The 17,767-nt window shown below is 39.1% G+C and overlaps 1 protein-coding gene across 1 annotated transcript in view; it reads right to left on the bottom strand.

Annotated features, from left to right (window-relative positions):
- The window catches only part of LOC149289363 (synaptopodin-2-like), a 100,628-nt gene extending 97,788 nt beyond the window's left edge, over positions 1-2,840 (bottom strand). The window contains exon 1 of the mRNA XM_089490744.1: positions 2,736-2,840. Within this exon, the coding sequence (XP_089346870.1) occupies positions 2,736-2,840 (105 nt within the window). The remainder of the gene's footprint in view (positions 1-2,735) is intronic.
- Positions 2,841-17,767: the final 14,927 nt, after the last annotated feature.

Below are 17,767 nucleotides of genomic sequence, written 5' to 3'. Positions count from 1 at the left end.
TCATGACCATGACCAACAAAAAAATGTGAGACTCAAAAAAAATACTTGAAATGTTAATTAAAATAAATAAATATGGCAAATTGTAAAAATACATTAAAAAATGTTCTTGCTCCAATCCAAACTACAAAAATAAGAAAAAATGTCTAATGAAATGTAAGGGGGTCATGAATGTGGGCTATTCTACTCAGGGGATGCTGTTGAGTATAAATTGGGGAGGTATCTGTGGGGCCTAATTTGTGGAAAAAGTATATCTTTGAACAAACAATATATCGTTTGTGTAAGTATGCTAAACATGGAAAAGGGAAATGCTGGTTGAAAAAAGATATCCAAAAAAAAATACTTAGTTGGGTAAAACCCTTGTGTCAAGAAAGTGTTAAAGGAATCAGTTAAATATGATAGCACTCTGTAGGTAGTGAAATCCATATATTTATTGTTCTAACTGTACGTTTTGCTGCTTTAAGTTAAAATTCCTTTCTCTAAGTCTGAATGATCTCTTGTTCTTTGTAAAGTCCTAATAATGAACAGGTCATCAGAGGGTGCTGGTATTCCTTCTGTATGTATTTGTATAATACTATCATATCTCCTCTAAAAACATATACCTATTCTAGTCTAAACAAAGTCAGCTTCTCTAGGCTTCTTAATTCATTTCTCAGCCAGTCTCTGCAATTTTTTTGTGAAGCGTCACTAGCTCTGCATACTTACCAGCACTTCAAATTACCCAAACTGGGTTACTCTGTGGAACCAGTAAAGCCCTTTAGGACACAGTTTTCTATTTTTATAAACTGATGAATACATATTCATATTGTGCATGTGTGGCTTGTCATAGAACTTCACTTATACGAAGAACTGATTTATGTGAATCTGTAATTTCCCTGACCATGGGTAGTTATTGCGGAAAATATGTGAAAAGGGTCCCTCGAAGAATTAGTAGGACTAGTACAAAATAAGTTAATTTGTACTACTCCACAAAGATAACAAGGTGAACTAGTATATATATATATATATATATATATATATATAAAAGCAAAATGGTACAGACATTGTGAAAGGGAGCAAGTTTTACATCACTTTTATTATGTTTTCCTACAATATACTAACATTATTTATCTACTAAATATATCGGCTTTCACTAGGTGGCAGAATTTCACTGTCTATGTTTGCTGATTACTCCATAGAACTGATTACATTCATTACAAATATAAGAGTAATACTGAAATACATTTACTATTTTTAATTGTCCTTATATGAGTAATAAGATATATTGAAAATGCATATATATGTTTAAATGTATTTGATACCGTGTGTATGATTCACTGTGGGAACTTGGAACTGTTAACCTCTTGCTCCCATAAATGGGCCATTTGCAGAATGAAGGATGGGTCCTTTTTTGCCCCATCTATAAACCTACAGTTTTGACTTAGTGGAAAGAGTTCAGAAAAGGGCTACGGAAATGGTGGACAGTTTGGGGGGTAAAAAAAATACTAGGAAAGTATAAGGGATCTCAATATGTATAGCTTGGAGTAAAGAAGAAAATGGGAAGTAGAGGAAAGAAGTATATTTTAGAGGAGGGATGTTAGAACAAGAGGCCATAGTCTAAAACTGGAGGACCAGAAGTTTAGATGTCATGTAAGGATGTTTTACTCTACTAATAGGGCTGTAGATAAGTGGAACAGACTCCCATTAGAAGCGGTAAAGGCTAATACAGTGAGGGAATTTAAACACGCTTTGGGATAGGCGTAACGCTATCCTGAATCTGAGACTAACGTCAATTTAGGAAAAATGGGCTAAATGGTTCTCTTATCCACCGTCAAATTCTATGTGTCTGTACTATGGTTATATCCTTCTTACAGGGTCAGTCCTGGACCAAATCTACGCACTGGGGCAGTTTCTGGGATGACTGTTGCTGCCCTTGCCTTGGTCCAGTCCCCCCAGGCAGCTGCCTGACCTTCCTGGCAGTGAGACTGGACAGTTACCAGGCTGCTTCATTCACCATATACCCCAAACACACAGCTATGAGGGTGACTGTGTGTGATGCAGCATCACTTGTCACTGTACAGCTGCCAGGGAGTTCCTAATCTTCTGTGGTTTTTAAATTAAACAACCACTACACAGAACTTTCCTTATTGGAATTATATATATATATATACCAGAGGTTGAATGCTCTCATAACAAAGTGTGCTGATCTTAATGACGTCATGCTGCACACACCATTAAAGAAAACATTAGCATATTCCCAAATGTAAAACCTACTACACCTACACTTATTTCTTGCAGCCAGCTTGGACCATGCATTTAGCTAAAATCAGGGAAAATCGTCTTTAGCCTAACCCTTCATTTGTCCCCTTTCTCTGTACTGAGAACCCTGAACAGGCATTTGGCACCAGGGACCTTTCTTGATCCAGTTCACAACCACAAATCCCTGTTATGATAGTCTCTGCACCCCCAATACCAGTTGTTCAACAACTCACATCACCCTCAGCCATGCTTGTTTATTTTTATAGGATCTATAGTTTAACAGCAGCAAAACCTGTTCATATACAATGTGTACATGTCATGGTAAAGTACACATCCAACTTTTAATTCACTAACATATTAACCCTTTCAGCGGCAGTGAATCCCCTCCTGATACTAAAAGAGCATTCAGAATCAACCACCTCCTGAAGAAGGTAACTCATCACCTGCCTTTCTGCTAGCAAAATGTGTATTTAGTTTTGATTAGACTTGATTTATCTTACCTTGGAGACATGAAGGGGCTCCTGAAGTTCTTTGCCACCTTGTAATCTAAAGCCCCAAGGCGCTCCTCCATTCATAGTAACGCAGATATAATCCCCTGTCCCCATTGTGAGTGTTTGTATTCTCTCTCCCAACTCCACGATCTGTGATGGTGTATTGAGTGGAGACTGCGCTTGTCAGCAGCTCCCTGATACCAACTGCCCATGGAACTGTGGACTCCCAGCAGAATGCATCTGTATACACAGAGCTCCAGGGATCAGCCCACTCATCGTGACGTCACGGTCCAGCCCACCCGTGGGAAAGTGTCCTGTGCCCTTCCCGAAATATTAACACCTAACTCCTGGCATTAGGCTTCATTCCTTCCTTTGTTGGTTTTTAAGTTTTGTTAAATTTCAAAACATATGATGATGTTTCCATATCGATTCTACATAAATAAATAAACTGAATATGAAATAACAAAAAGCAAAAATCATATTTCGTTTAGCTGTCTTAATTTATTTAATCAGTAAGCAAGAAGCCATTGTACAGCACTGCAGAATATGATGGTGCTATATAATAATAATAGAGGAGATAATCTACCATTCAGTGTAGTTTTGTAATATTCAGAAACAATAAAAAAATATATATTTATTAGAATTTACAAAACAATATTTTCTTCTTTGAGGAAGGAAAACAAACTTTGTTCAACTCATAAATATTTTTTTGTTTTGATTGGATAGTTCAGGAATTTTACTACGATGATAAGTATATCTTCTTTTTTACCATTTCAGTAAGAAATAAAACAAACAAACATTGCACATGATGGAATATAGTATACTAATCTGGAATATTTTCCTTTTTATAAATGTTTTTAGCATATGCAGGATGTGTAGAGACACTAGCTTGGCGTCATGAACTATGAACATTGTGTGTGGCTTGTTTCACATTACAAAACAACTCTAAATTCAGCAATATTCATTAAATGTGAAGAAATATTTGTTGTGCCCTTTTTATAGAGAGGAACATAAATTAATTCAAAACACCCAATGGGGATTAACAGTAACCATCAGTGGCACATCATTTTCTAATCTCACTAGGAGATTTTTTGTGTATTTATTTATGTTTGCTTGTTGTCTGCTATCTGAGTGGCGCTGTCATAATAGTTCCGCACGCTGTTTAGTACATAGGGATAGAGGCACTGTGGCTATATGGTGCACTAGCCAACAGTAAATGACCTGCATGTCATGACCCCTGTCCATGGTACTGACCATGCATTGGCATGGACATGGTTCATGGTAATGTACTCAACAAAGGACATTATCAATGTTTTAAATCTAAAACAATATGAAATAGTTCCCCTTCATTTAAAATGTATTAGACTGAATCATTATATTCCCTTTCGAAAAGGCCCAAAACAGAAGTACAAATGGATACTGTCCAGATACACACATATACACTTGCCCTTACATATGACTGCCCACCCATACACACAAACATCCTAGCATATATACTTAGACACAAGCTTACTTACCCTTATACAGACACACTTGCTAGACAAACTTTCCTTCACACAAACACTTTCAAAACACACACACTCTCTCTTCCCCTTCTCTTCAGGGTTTGTAGAATCAGACCTCACACTCCCTTGATTTTGGGCCAGCCCCAACCGGCCCTGCTTCTCCACCTCAGTCCACCTCTGCAGGGCACCAGCAGGGTTACGGACACCACTAATGGTGGTAAGAGACACTTTTTTGACTGGAGCAATATTGGAAAGGTTACATTAATGTACACATTGTTGACGAAATAAAGATATTAAAATAATATGAAATGTGTTGTTTGGATATTACTGTTTGACATTAGTGAGAATCATATTTGGCTTAGACAGTTCCTCTTTTTTTAATTGTATTAATATATATATTTTCTAAGTTTACTACATATCTGCCCACCACTAAAATTAGGTACACATTTTCTCTCTCTCTTTATTTCACTATTTTTATCACATTCCCTCTTTTTTCCTTCCTTCTTTCTCACTTTTCTCTCTTCATTGGCTTTCCCTTTCTTTTGATTGTCTCTCCCCCTGTTTTTTTTCATTGCTTTTTTCTCCCTCTTTTCTATTTCTATTTTCATGCTTTCTTTCTTGATTCATTCTTCTCAATCTTTTTTGAAAGAAAACACTTAAGCAGCCCTTTAACTCCGGTATTCACACACACAACACTATGCAACATTATCTGTCAGTCTTATATGCCATACGTGGAGCAAAAGTATGTACAGCACAATATTAGTTAATTATTTAAGATGTAGCCACATGATTTCCCTAAGAAATAAGCAGTGTTGATGGACAAGGGTCTACATTTCAAGTGAGGTAAGTCTATATGCAGTTCAAGTTATGTCTGGTAGTTGTGAGTGTGTTCATGCTGTAATGACAATCTTGCAGAGAGGCAGCCCTCTCCTTTTTGCACACAACACTATGTGGCAGCCCCTCCCCATCTGCACACACCATTCAGCAGCCCCTCTTTGCACACAATGTTTTGCAGTAGCGCCTCCCCTATCCCAGAAACACCATCTGGTAGCCTTTAACCTCCCTGTATGTAACATTTGCCCTTCCCACACACAACATGATAAGCAGGCCCGGACTGGGACAAAAAATAGGCCCGGGCATTTAAGCCCGAGCAGCCCATTTTTATTTATTTATTGTTAAAGCCCACCCTTCGTGTACCATCTTTGCATTTACTCATTCACACAAATCATTAACACATTCATTAATGCAGTCTCACAAATCATTCAAGCAATTCATTCACACATGAATTCATTAATTGTCATACGCATTCACACAATTCATCCACACATTTATTTATTCATTCTCATACGCATTCACACTACCCCCTCTTCCCATCTTATCTGCCCCTTCTCATTATGTACCCCCTCTCACTATCTATCCCCTTTCCCCATTTCTCACTATCTAACCCCCCTCTGCCCCTTCTCACTGCACCCCCCTCCCTCACCCTACTTACCTTGTTGCCGGAGCAAGCAGCAACTGCAGCCGGGCCCGCGGCAGGACCAGACTGACTGGGCCTATGCGGCCTCTACGGCTGCATTAACGCAGGGCATAAGGGGCACCTGCCCCTTAAGCCCGCCGCGACTGCGACCGGGTCCGCCAATCTAAGGGGCCGGGAAGCCCCTCTTAGGGGTCTGTGGCCGCACAGGGCTTACAGTAAAACATCGGTGTTTTTTTTTTAACTTTATTTAACATCCTCCATGTTAAATAAAGTTAACAAAAACTTTATTTAACATGGAGGATGTTAAATAAAGTAAAAAAAAAATAAAACCCCGATGTTTTAATTTAAACCCTACTTTAAACCCCTGATGGGGGCTTCCCGGTCCCTTAGAGTGGCGGACCCAGTCGCAGTTGCGGCGGGCTTAAGGGGCAGGTGCCCCTTATGCCCTGCGTTATTGCGGCCGTAGAGGCCGCATAGGCCCAGTCAGTTCGGTCCTGACTGGGCCTATTTTAAGGTAGGGGCCTGGAGCTGCAGCTCCATCAGCCCCTAAATCAATCCGGCCCTGCCGATGGCCAGTCCAGGCCTGATGATAAGACATCCCTTATCTTCCCTGCATATAACACCACTGGCAGCCCCTCTACTTCCTGGTCCATGCAAGCACTGTTGCAATGTATGTGTCTGTTGTTAGAGCCTTCTCCCTGCTCACTATATAGTTGGTGAGGTTATCCAGCTGGCTTCACCTTAAAAAAAATGGTCAAGCCAGACAACTTGGCAACCCTAGGTAACTAGAGTTATCTACCACGTAGTAACCACGTGGTTGGCACTATTTCTGCCTCATATGTAGTTGGCACTTAAACGGATAAAACTCTTAAGGCTCATGGAAAACATAAAACAGCCTTGTCCTTAAGGGATTAAAAAAAATAGCACCAGTAAAGTAACTTTAAAATTGTAACAGCTATGCCATCATGCAGTGGATTATTTTTTTTATGAAATATTCCTGTTACAAATTTAAAAATTGCAAAAACCTTAGTTATGCTTTGCCCACTGGTGAAGGAGGTTGTGGGCTTTTTAACATCATGGGGTGGGCGGGTGGTCATCCCATCCACTTTCTTGTCATAGATATTGACTTGCTCTGAAAGACCACCATTTTATGGTAGATCATTAAAATTGCAATTTCCCGCCTTCCATGGGGTTTGCCTTGGCATAGCAAGTGAGCTTGTGTGCTTTGGCAAAAAACACAGTTATTTAATATATATATATATATAATTTGTAAGTTTGTATTTGATTTACTGCTGCTGCCCTCCACATGCTGGCAAACCCAAACAGAACAAGAGGTCTGATAAATCATAGGCTACCATTCCTAAAATAATGACAGAAATCTGACTCCGGCTACATCAAAGAGAACCTTGGGATAAGAGCTATCAACTGCCTAAGAACGTGAAATATATTATCCACGTACTCATTATAACTCAGCTGAACACTGACAGCTTTCTATCATAAGCATTGTTATGCTTGAGCCTATGTCAAGCTTCAACAGATTAAAGCTACTGTTCCACTTAGATAAACATTATTGAACTCTTTCTAGTATGTTAAGTACTGTAGTTTGGGGTAGCCGTATTAGTCCAGTGTATAAGAATGCAAAAAAACAGAATGTTGCAGAATCTTGTAATACCTTTTTTATTGGACTAACAGTATTTAAAATAATAGACGAGCTTTCGGGAGTCCTCCCTTTATCAAGTCAAATGCTCATCTATTATTTTAAATACTGTTAGTCCAATAAAAAAGGTATTACAAGATTCTGCAACATTCTGTTTTTTTGCATTAGTATGTTAAGGAAATATATATTAGAAGATTAGTCATTTTACGCTAAAGGTTTAATCAGGTAAAAAACAACAGGGTTAATAAAACAATTTAAGGTAACCACGGTGGAAATCATTAAGAGGAAAAAAGAAGAAAGTATAAAATCTGTTTATTGATTTTAGCAACAACTGAAAAAAGATAGATACACAAAAACAGGATTGCCTCAAGCCCTCATAAAATGTACAAATTATCGAGTGGTCACCTCTTTACGTGTACTGAACACCAGCTCAAAATCCGGAAGTAAGAAGATAAAACATAGTCCCTATTAAATCAAATACTCTTTATTCACGTCCTTGGACCAAAGTAAATAGAGCACAAAACCAAGCAGGACCAGGCGAAACCCTTGACGCGTTTTGCACCATACATCCATGTTCCAAAGCAGACTGAATGGAGAATAAGCTGTGTCTCTTAAATAGGAGAAGGGTGTAGTCAGCTACACATTAAAACCTAATAATTTAAACAAAGCTAAAACACAATGTGTATAAGGGCAGGAAGAAATACTTCTTAAAGTGGTAACGTACACCTATAAATGAAAATTTTATACCTACCCCAAATGGCGATAAGTCTTTAGCTGCCTTTACTGGGAGAAGTGCAGCATGATGGCTAATTTCAGCAGAAAAATCAACTAACATGTGGTGTTCCAGTTGCTCCAAGTGTGCTTTTCAACTTTTACTGTAGTATTACTGCACATTTACTGCAGTTTTACTGCATTTGTACTTCACTGTACTGCAGTTGTACTACAGTTATTTTTGTTATTTCAATGTGCAATAAAGCTACAGCACATTGAAGTAAAACTGTAGGTTTGCAATATATAAAAAAAAGTGCACTAAATGTGCAGTAATACTGCAGTAAAAGTGCAGTAAATGTGCAGTAATACTGCAGTAAAAGTGCAGTATTGCAGTTTTTTCATGTCCAAAAAACTGCAGTATTACTTCAGAAAAAACTGCAGTATTACTTCAGAAAAAACTGCAGTATTTTTTCGTAAGGGATGAGATGGGAGTTATGCAGTACTACCATCAATGTCTAGCTCAGTATATAGTAATGGGAGTTATGGTGTACTATCATCAGTACCTAGCTCAGTATTTAGTGATAGGATTTATGCTGTATCGCCGTCTGTGTCTAGCTTGCTATATAATGATGAGAGTTATGGTGTACCACTGTCAAGGTCTGGCCCAGCATATAGTAATGGGAGTTATGGTGTACCGCCATGAGTGCCTGGCTCAGTATATAGTAATGAGAGTTATGTTGTACCACTGTCTGTGTCTGCCTTGCTGTGGATATATAATGCTAGGAGTTATTCTGTATAACGTGTCTGGCTCATTATGTGCTTATGCTCACTATGAGCTGCATTGTATCATATCTATGTCTGGCTAACTGTATGCTGATGAGGGCTATGCTGTAACACCTGCACATGAATAATGGGGATTATAGTACACAACCTTTATAGTGCCAAAGGTTACTTTACTGTCCTGTTGTCCTAAATATTCTATTAAGCTCATGAAAAACAATTGCTCAGGCCCTGACCAGCACAAAATGTAAAGTCAATGGGTTTGGGAAAATGTATTTTCCTATTATTTCTTAATTATCTGCCCCTCTAATACAATTAATTCCTTGTTATTTATTTAACTAATTTCCAAAAAAAATATGACAAAACTATTTCCTATTAGATGATGCACTGCAAAAGTATCTACCGGATAGCAAGGATGTATGATAGTGTTGGTGGGAACTTTGTGATGTAATCTTTGCCATAACTAGGCAGAGCTAAAGTATGCTAATTACCGGTATGTGGGTTGGGAAGAGTGTTGGGGGGGGATGTTGGGGGCAGTGGGTGTAGTAAATTTTCAAGGTGTGCTGCAAGGTGTCCCTGGAGATTTTTTAAATGTTGGCAACTATGTGTTATATAGTAAAGATGTAATGAGTACCATATGTACCACATATATGTAATGTGATATGAGTGTGATGTAATGTAATAATATCTTAGCATTTGATTATTACATGGATGGATCATTCTTTCTGGTGCTTTACATGAAAGTACTGTAAAATCTCACATATAATACACTTTCTTCCCTACTTTAGGACACTAAGAAAGTGTATGCATATAAAATACATAAGTAGAAACATGACCTGCATGTAAAATTCTTTTGCAACTTGAGTTCTAAATTAAACATGAGGGTCAATTGAAAAAAAAAATATATATAATTTTCTTAGACACATGGTTATGGGTTGAACTGACAGTATGACAGATACCTAAGTAAATGTGCCACTTGCACAGCATCCTCAAAATAATTTTCACTCACATACATCAACTGAACAACTTTAACTCACATTGTGAACACACATGCCCTCAATTAAGATTAATATATGTTATAGAAAAATACAAAAAGTCTTATTCCAGAATTGTTTTTTGTCATATGCAAACTAGAAGAGTATGTAGTTTGGGGACATGATCTATTTTTTTCCTACACTGGTACACTTGATCTGCTCCCCAATGGGGTTTCATTCAGCATTATACCGTATTGGCTCGAATATAGGCCGCACTTTTTTCCCCCACTTAAAGTCTTTAAAGTGGGGGTGCGGCCTATATTCGGGGTCTAGCGCCCGACGCCTGGGACATGCAGTCCCGGGTGCCGGGCAGGCAGCAGGGTTAGGATACAGATCCCCCGCAGCGGTGCAGGGGACCTGCATCCTACTCCCCGATACGCTCAGACAGCCTCCCCTGCCAGCACTTCCCACGGGGGGGTTCCGGCACGGGAGGTTGTCTAAGCGTATCGTGCGGACCGTCCGCACGATGCGTTTTAACTCTGCCCCCCCCCGACTTACCGGAGCAGACTCCCGGGTGTCTTGCGGGGCCGGTGGGGGACATCTACGCAATACGCGTATACAACTTCCGGTGCCAGCACCGGCACCAGAAGTTGTATACGCGTATTGCGTAGATGTCCCCCGCCGGCCCCGCAAGACACCCGGGAGTCTGCTCCGGCAAGTCGGGGGGGGCAGAGGAGGACAGTGGCAGCATATCTCGGGGGGGGGGACAGTGGTAGCATATCTCGGGGAGGGAGGAGGACAGTGGCAGCATATCTCGGGGGGAGGGAGGAGGACAGTGGCAGCATATCTCGGGGGGGGGACAGTGGTAGCATATCTCGGGGGGGGAGGACAGTGGTAGCATATCTCGGGGGGGGAGGAGGACAGTGGTAGCATATCTCGGGGGGGGACAGTGGTAGCATATCTCGGGGAGGGGGACAGAGTGGCAGCATGTTTTTTTGGTGCTTTTTTAAAGAAAAAAACTTTTTCTTTAAAAAAGCACGAAACTTTTAGGGTGCGGCCTATATACGGGGGCGGCCTATATCCGAGCCAATATGGTAATTAGCACTAAAAGGTGATCTGTGTTCCAAACTGTATTTCAGTGCATTTCACTTGCTACCTCTCTCTCACAGCTTGCCATTTGCAGCTTAAAAGTACTTCATGGTTGCACCAAGACTCACTCACAGGCCAATGAGACATAATTCTTACTGCCATAGCCCACTGCTGATTTGAACTCTAGCTTTGATGGGTAGGCAAATCAGTTGCTCACTCTGGGTCTCACGTGTGTTCCGTGCGTGCAATTACGCAGGACTAATTTAACCTGCAGCCTTCTCAGATAGGTTGCTCAAATACTAAATTAACGCAGTGCCAAACTTTTACAATGCTCCTGGTACCAGCCTCATGACAGGTGCCTGTGCTTTCTGTTATTGTTTATATAGCTATAGAGTCCAGCTTGTACTCCAACTGTGCTAGTGCTCACTCAAGCTTCACTCAAAAAATACGGTTCAGCTCAGAATAAATGAGCCATAAATTGACCATGCAAGTCCATCTAAGGTCCTGTTGACCTTCATGCAGCAGAAAGATGCCTTAACTTGTATAGTTACGACCCTCCAGACCAGGTACATTCAGCAAAAATGGTTAATCACTACAAAAATATTTTTTTTTTATACTCTAACACCTTTCTAGCAATAAATGAAAAGAAAAATTGTTGGTGGCAGCACCAGTATTACTGGGTCCTCATTATAAATATAATTATTATTATTAATAATAATAAATGTGGACCACTGGAGGTATTTGTTATACCACAAGCCCTATCCAATATACCAGGGCTTTAGCCCTGCACAGTCTGCTATATATTTTCTTGAATATTATGTTTTAGTCATACTTTCATCTAGAATAGTTGTAAAAAATATCATATTTAACCTCTGCACATGATAACAGAAAAATACCAGTTGGGCTGCTCAGGAAGTTACAGAAAACAGTTTCAGAACCAACTACCTTAAGTGGTATAAAATAATCTCACTAGATAATTATCTACGACATAAATGAATGCCAAAAACTTTGTGCAAACCCCCCACCCCTATTTTAAAGCAAAAGTAGTTGTATTTTACAATGAATGACAACAATGTTAAAGTATTCATTTAAACTCACAATATTCTCTGGATTCACAGAAAGGATAATCACGTAAATCTGTCCCTCTACAGCCAGGGGAGGAATTAATTACAAAAATTAAAAAACAACAAATATATCTTCTAGATATATGGGACTAGACTGGTCCTTTGATGTAGTAAAATAGTAAATATTTCATTATTTAAGAGGACCTGTCAGTCCTCCTCAGATATACATTTTTACATTGTGACAGCAGGACATGGAGAAGCTATGGTTTCTTTTTAAGGTGAGTAATGTTTTTTCTGTTACAAAGTACCTTTGAATGGATTCATTGTTGAGACGGTTCCCTAGGACACTGGATATTAATTATATTTCACCCTCTACAATCTCTGTTATGATAATAATGATAATGATTGTAAGCTCGCAAGAGCAAGGCCCTGTTCTCCTTTTGGACCTGTTCGCTATTGTTTATGATTTTTATTTATTTTACGGACTCTGTTGTAACAGCTCTACAGGATCTGCTATATAAATAAATATAATATAATGATAGAGTATCAGCAGATTCCATGGTGCAATTACAGTGGATGGACAGTACACATTCAACAAAAACATGAATGTTATACAATCCTATACAATATTAACAATAATATTAACATACATGAGGATAATAGCATCTTGTTATTTTGTGAGCTTACAATCTATCATCTACGATCATATCCAATATAAACCACCTGCCGAGATTGGTTTTGGACAGTATTTTCTAAAATGGATATTGCCATATTGTACATAGAGAAGAGAGTCCAAAGTTATCTTTAAATTGGACCAAAGTTAATATAAGATATACACATACATGGGAACTCTTCAGGTTTCAACTGGACTAGGTGAAATGCTGCTTCTTCAGGTCATCCAATCCTATCTCCAGGTCATGAGTACGACCCACTAGCCACACAATTTCTCTTCTACCCCATACAGATTTATACCATCTAAAGCTAGCACTGCTCCTTGTTAGTCCACCTACCACATATCACTAAGTCTCTCTCTCTCCCCCTCTCCCTCTCCCATGGGTACAGTGCAAGAGGAAGGTAGCTATTATATGTAAAACTGCTCTAGTCTAAATCATAATAAGTGTTTATTCTTCAAGCATATTGTTCAAGATGTGATAACTGAATTGTGTATTTTCATGATACCTATGGAGTATTCAACTTTCTTTTGTATACTTTGTAGAATTTCTGCTTGCAACCACGGTCCACTTGTCTTTACACGCGGAAGACACACAAACTTGTCTAGGAGACAAAGAGTCTGGGAGAGTGCTGTCGATTACTGGGTGCATAAATACTCCCTACTTAACATTTAAGTTGGTGTTGTCACAGGAAAAGAATGAGCAACATAAATTCTCACCCATTTTGATTTATTGTCTGGGGTGAAGGTAAACGAGTCAGACTCTTATAACATTGCGATACCAACCTGCCTGTTTCTAAAGCATCTTTTCTGGAGAACTGAGCCCTTTATTGATTGAATTTGTATTGGCATAAAAAAAATAATTAGTTGGAGGAAAAAAAAAACAGAAATGAGAAAATGTGGAGGGGATTAACTTGCAATATCCAAACCAGGATAGAACATCCCTTAGAACAGGTTAATAAAACAAGGGTCCCAGAATGAGACCCATACTATTGGCAATAAAATAAAGGTGTACACACTGCCCCCCCCCCCGTATATGAGCAGCACAAACGTCCCTAGTGCCCTACAATTAGAAGAAAAGTATACAAAATAGAATAGGGAAGATGTGAGCTGTCACTTGGCATAACAAAAATGTCAGCATCCCCCTTCGAGTAACATACTAACATACTTACACACACTAACATAATTACGCACACATACAGTAACATACCTACACACGTATAAAGTCACATATTTTCACACATAATTAAAACCATACTTACACATGCACACATGCTAAGACCCACACAGTAACATACTAACAACAATAATCATCCAGCCTTAAGCCAATATGCCGCCTTTGGGACTAGTATGCTCCCTGCGCAATTTTAATAGTCATATCTGAATATGAAGCCATTGAGAGTATCTGGATCTTATTTGAACTGTAGATCAGCAGGAGAGGGAATGGAAAGCCTCTGTACCCAAAGAGTGACTCCCTAAATGGCCGTTTTTGGTGAGCACGTACGTTTGACTTGCAGGTAAATGGTACTAGTGGAGTGTATTTTACCACAACATCCTCTAATATACCAGGACATTTGACCAGTCTGATATCCAAAGGAGATGCAAGACAATCCTAAGATAAATAGAAAGTTGCAAGTATGCAAGCCACAACTGCATTTCTGGATACCTTTTCTAATATTGTTGCATAGCTAGTATTTGCCCAGCCTTTCCTGTATGGAAAGTAAGATATTGAGGTGAGTCCTGCCTTATGTCAGACCCCCCAAAAGTGCTGATGAGGTCGCCTCTAAAACCCAGGTTTATGATACAGGGGCAAAAGACAGAGTGTTTCCACTATAAACCATGACGAATACACACTACTTTCCAGGCCCTGTAAGATCCTATAAAATGTGTATCTTGGTCACCCTGCACTCTATAGACCCAGCATCTTACCTGATCGACTTTTCCAGGACATAGTAAATGCGACACATGACATCCTTAGGTGGGTTGGGAGGTAAGCTTGTGGGTCGTAGGCTCTAGGAGTGAGTTTTGGTGTCCAGCCCACGCCTGCATAACCCCTAGACATTGCTTTCTAGGGTGCTGGTCAATCGCTGCGCACAATCATTTCTGAAGACAATGCAAAAGTTTCTTACACATACTGTAGATGTGTGAAAAAGTATTTGCCCCTTGATTTTCACCATTTATTGGCTTTTTGTCACAACTGACTTTGGTTAAATACTTTTGTGTGGTTATAGTTATATATGAAGCGACTCTGGGAGAAAAAATGATACCAAGGCTTATGAACTACAAACATGCAAGCTTAAGGTCATGAAAAGTTAGAGCACCCTCCTCTCATAAACTCAACCCAATGAAAAGGATTATTATTGTCAGACTTTGGTAAACATCCAGGCCTGATTTGGGCTCAACCTGCTCAATATAGATCTGATTCACAACAGCCCTTGCCATCAGACTGAAGTTCATGTGTCAAAAAACATGCAGTAGTACACAAAAATGTGTAAATATCATTTGTTGCAAAACCCATAAAAAATCTTCTCTAATAGCTACCCAAAAACTAAATTTCCCTTTATCGCCTAAACAAAATCCAGATGGCTATAGCATATACAAAAATAGTTATAATGACCAAATAAATGCTCATGATAGCAGCTAAGTAGGGCTGCTATTACTAAATTGAAAACATCATTCTTTTCCTGTTTGCCATAAGTTTGGATTGTGTTTTTATACTGTGCAGCTTTCATCTGTTATCCAAAGGAGAAAGATAATAGAATAGAAATAGAAGTTGTATAACGTTTTCTTAATATTAAATAAAGGAAACATATTTCTTAAAATATAACCTAGTGTTGCTGATGACTGGTTATAAAACAAAACCCCCATCCTGGTCACACAAAAAAAAGATGTCTTGCGATATCAGTTTAGGATGACAAATAAAATGCATTTTTAAGACCTCCGATTTCACTATTTCGAAGTTACTACAATCTAAAAGTAGTGTCGTACCTAAAATACACAATTTACATTATGTGTCCAAAAGTTGCTATTTGTAATTATCCATTCATGCTAATAATTGGGATATTTCATACAAAATAAAATAAAAAAAATACATGGTGTCCCTGTAATCTCGTAATATAGGTTATAAATCGTTTATCCTGCCCAGGCTTTAAGTTTAAGGTCAAGGACTAAATAAAAAAATCAGTGGTAAATCAGTTCAAAGATTTGCTTTAAACCGGGTTGCCAAGAATCACAGCAGATTCCATCTGAAATTATTTTGAGTAAATCCTAATAGCCACCTGTTAAAACTTCCCATCATCATTATTAATATCTACCAAGTTACCAGATTTTGGTGGGTCTTTCGGCTTGTTTCCTTTTAATGTAAACATACCTGATTTTGTAAGAGCTGTCCGATGTGTAAAACCCCCAACACTACCTTCAATAATGTGGATGATATCTCTGACTACTTTCTCTTTCATCTGGGTTGGTGGAAATGTATGTGTTTGATCTTTGTTCTATGTAAACATATCAAATACATAAAATATGTATGATATCTATTATCCGTATATCCATTATATTGTTACAGAACAGGAAAACACTCCCATTTTTTTGTATAGTTTTCCAGTAAGTAGTGTGCCTACGTGCTTAGTAGGTAATTGTTGAAACATGTGAAATATTGTGCTGGTGTAGTTTTCCAGAGGGGTTTTTCAAGCTGTTGTGTCTTCTTTCTTCGTAGTGCTCATTATCGCCTCTCCCAGATGGACTGTTGACCAAAAAGGTTTAGGTCTGATGCTCCTTGCCAAAAATAAGGCTGCATTTTGTGGCTTTTTTGTCAGTATGCATATTCATGCAAGGGCATATCAATGACTTAATTGAAAATTTACCGCACTTACTATGCCAAAGTTCTGTCAACTCTGCTCATCCCACGTTATTAGCATAATTTAGCTCTGCCTGGTTATTATGGTGCATGTGACGGACCGACCAGGGACCTCAGGATGTCTCTCTCCCCCAAGAGCGACTTCTCCCTTCAGGACAATAATTCCCCGCAATCCGTAAGCAATATCCCCAAGCAAAGTAAAGGGATATCGCTATCCTGTACCCAAATAACCAGGCAAGACTAGTCTTTAGGTACAACAAGGGGAGAACTGATTTATTTTAGACACAGACGGCTGGGTATATCCACCAAAACACACATTAACATAAAAGAAGATATTGGGATACAAACCGCCCCCTTAATCTGCATCCCAAAACAACAGGGGCAGTAAAGGGATTAACAATACAAAAGGACACAGACAGCACTAAAATAAGGAATACACATTGCCTTGATTAGATTATCCTTAGAAAAATCCTTAGGAAATAATAAAATACATTTTTATTAATAACACACAAAAGGATAACATTAACTGAGGGGTAGGGTGATTCTAGGAACCATCACAGTCCCAAAATGTAGGAACCCCAAATCTGTTTCCGAGCTCCACAGTCTTTAGAGTCTCTTATGATTTGGATAACATGGCACTCCTTACCAGGACCCATAGTCTGTAGTAAGGAGGCTGGCACTCAGTCCCCTCCAGGAGCCCATGGCACGGAGGCTTCCCAACAACGCTACCATTCGTCCTTGGTATGTGACAGAGCAAATGGGAGAAAAAATGAAGAAGAGAAAAGATGGAGATGAGAGAAGAGCAGATGAAAATAAGGAGAGCCATGAGACAAAAGGGGGGGAGGAGAGAAAGAGAATAAAGAAAATTAGATTAGCAACAGATGAGAAACAAGGCCGAGAAAAGAGAGAGAATAGAGAAGACAGAAAGGAGAGGAGAGAAAGTGAGTTAAAGTGAGAAAACACTAACTGGTTTAGATTAATGCATCTGTATCAGAAGAAAGAAAAAGCCTCATAGTTTTAGTGATCTCTACACTTGCCGTGCCGCTAGTTGTGGGTATTACTGGCACCTAGCAGCTTTAAAGGGGTGAAACCGGTTGCAGGTGTGACCCCTGCAATCATGACGGTTACACCCACAACTGCCAATTTCTAGGGAAATGTCTGGCGACACTGCAAGTACCAGGACAAGCTCCCAAATCCTTGGACTTTCCTGATAAACACGGGAACCTTTTTCAGAAATCTATACACATGTGCTGACCAG

Source organism: Sceloporus occidentalis, unplaced genomic scaffold, assembly GCF_023333645.1.
Source record: "Sceloporus occidentalis isolate IW3139 unplaced genomic scaffold, rSceOcc1.0.p SCAF_46, whole genome shotgun sequence".
NCBI classification, from domain to species: domain Eukaryota; kingdom Metazoa; phylum Chordata; class Lepidosauria; order Squamata; family Phrynosomatidae; genus Sceloporus; species Sceloporus occidentalis.
The sequence above is the reverse complement of the archived record's forward strand: the minus strand, read 5'-3'. Positions and strand labels throughout refer to the sequence as shown.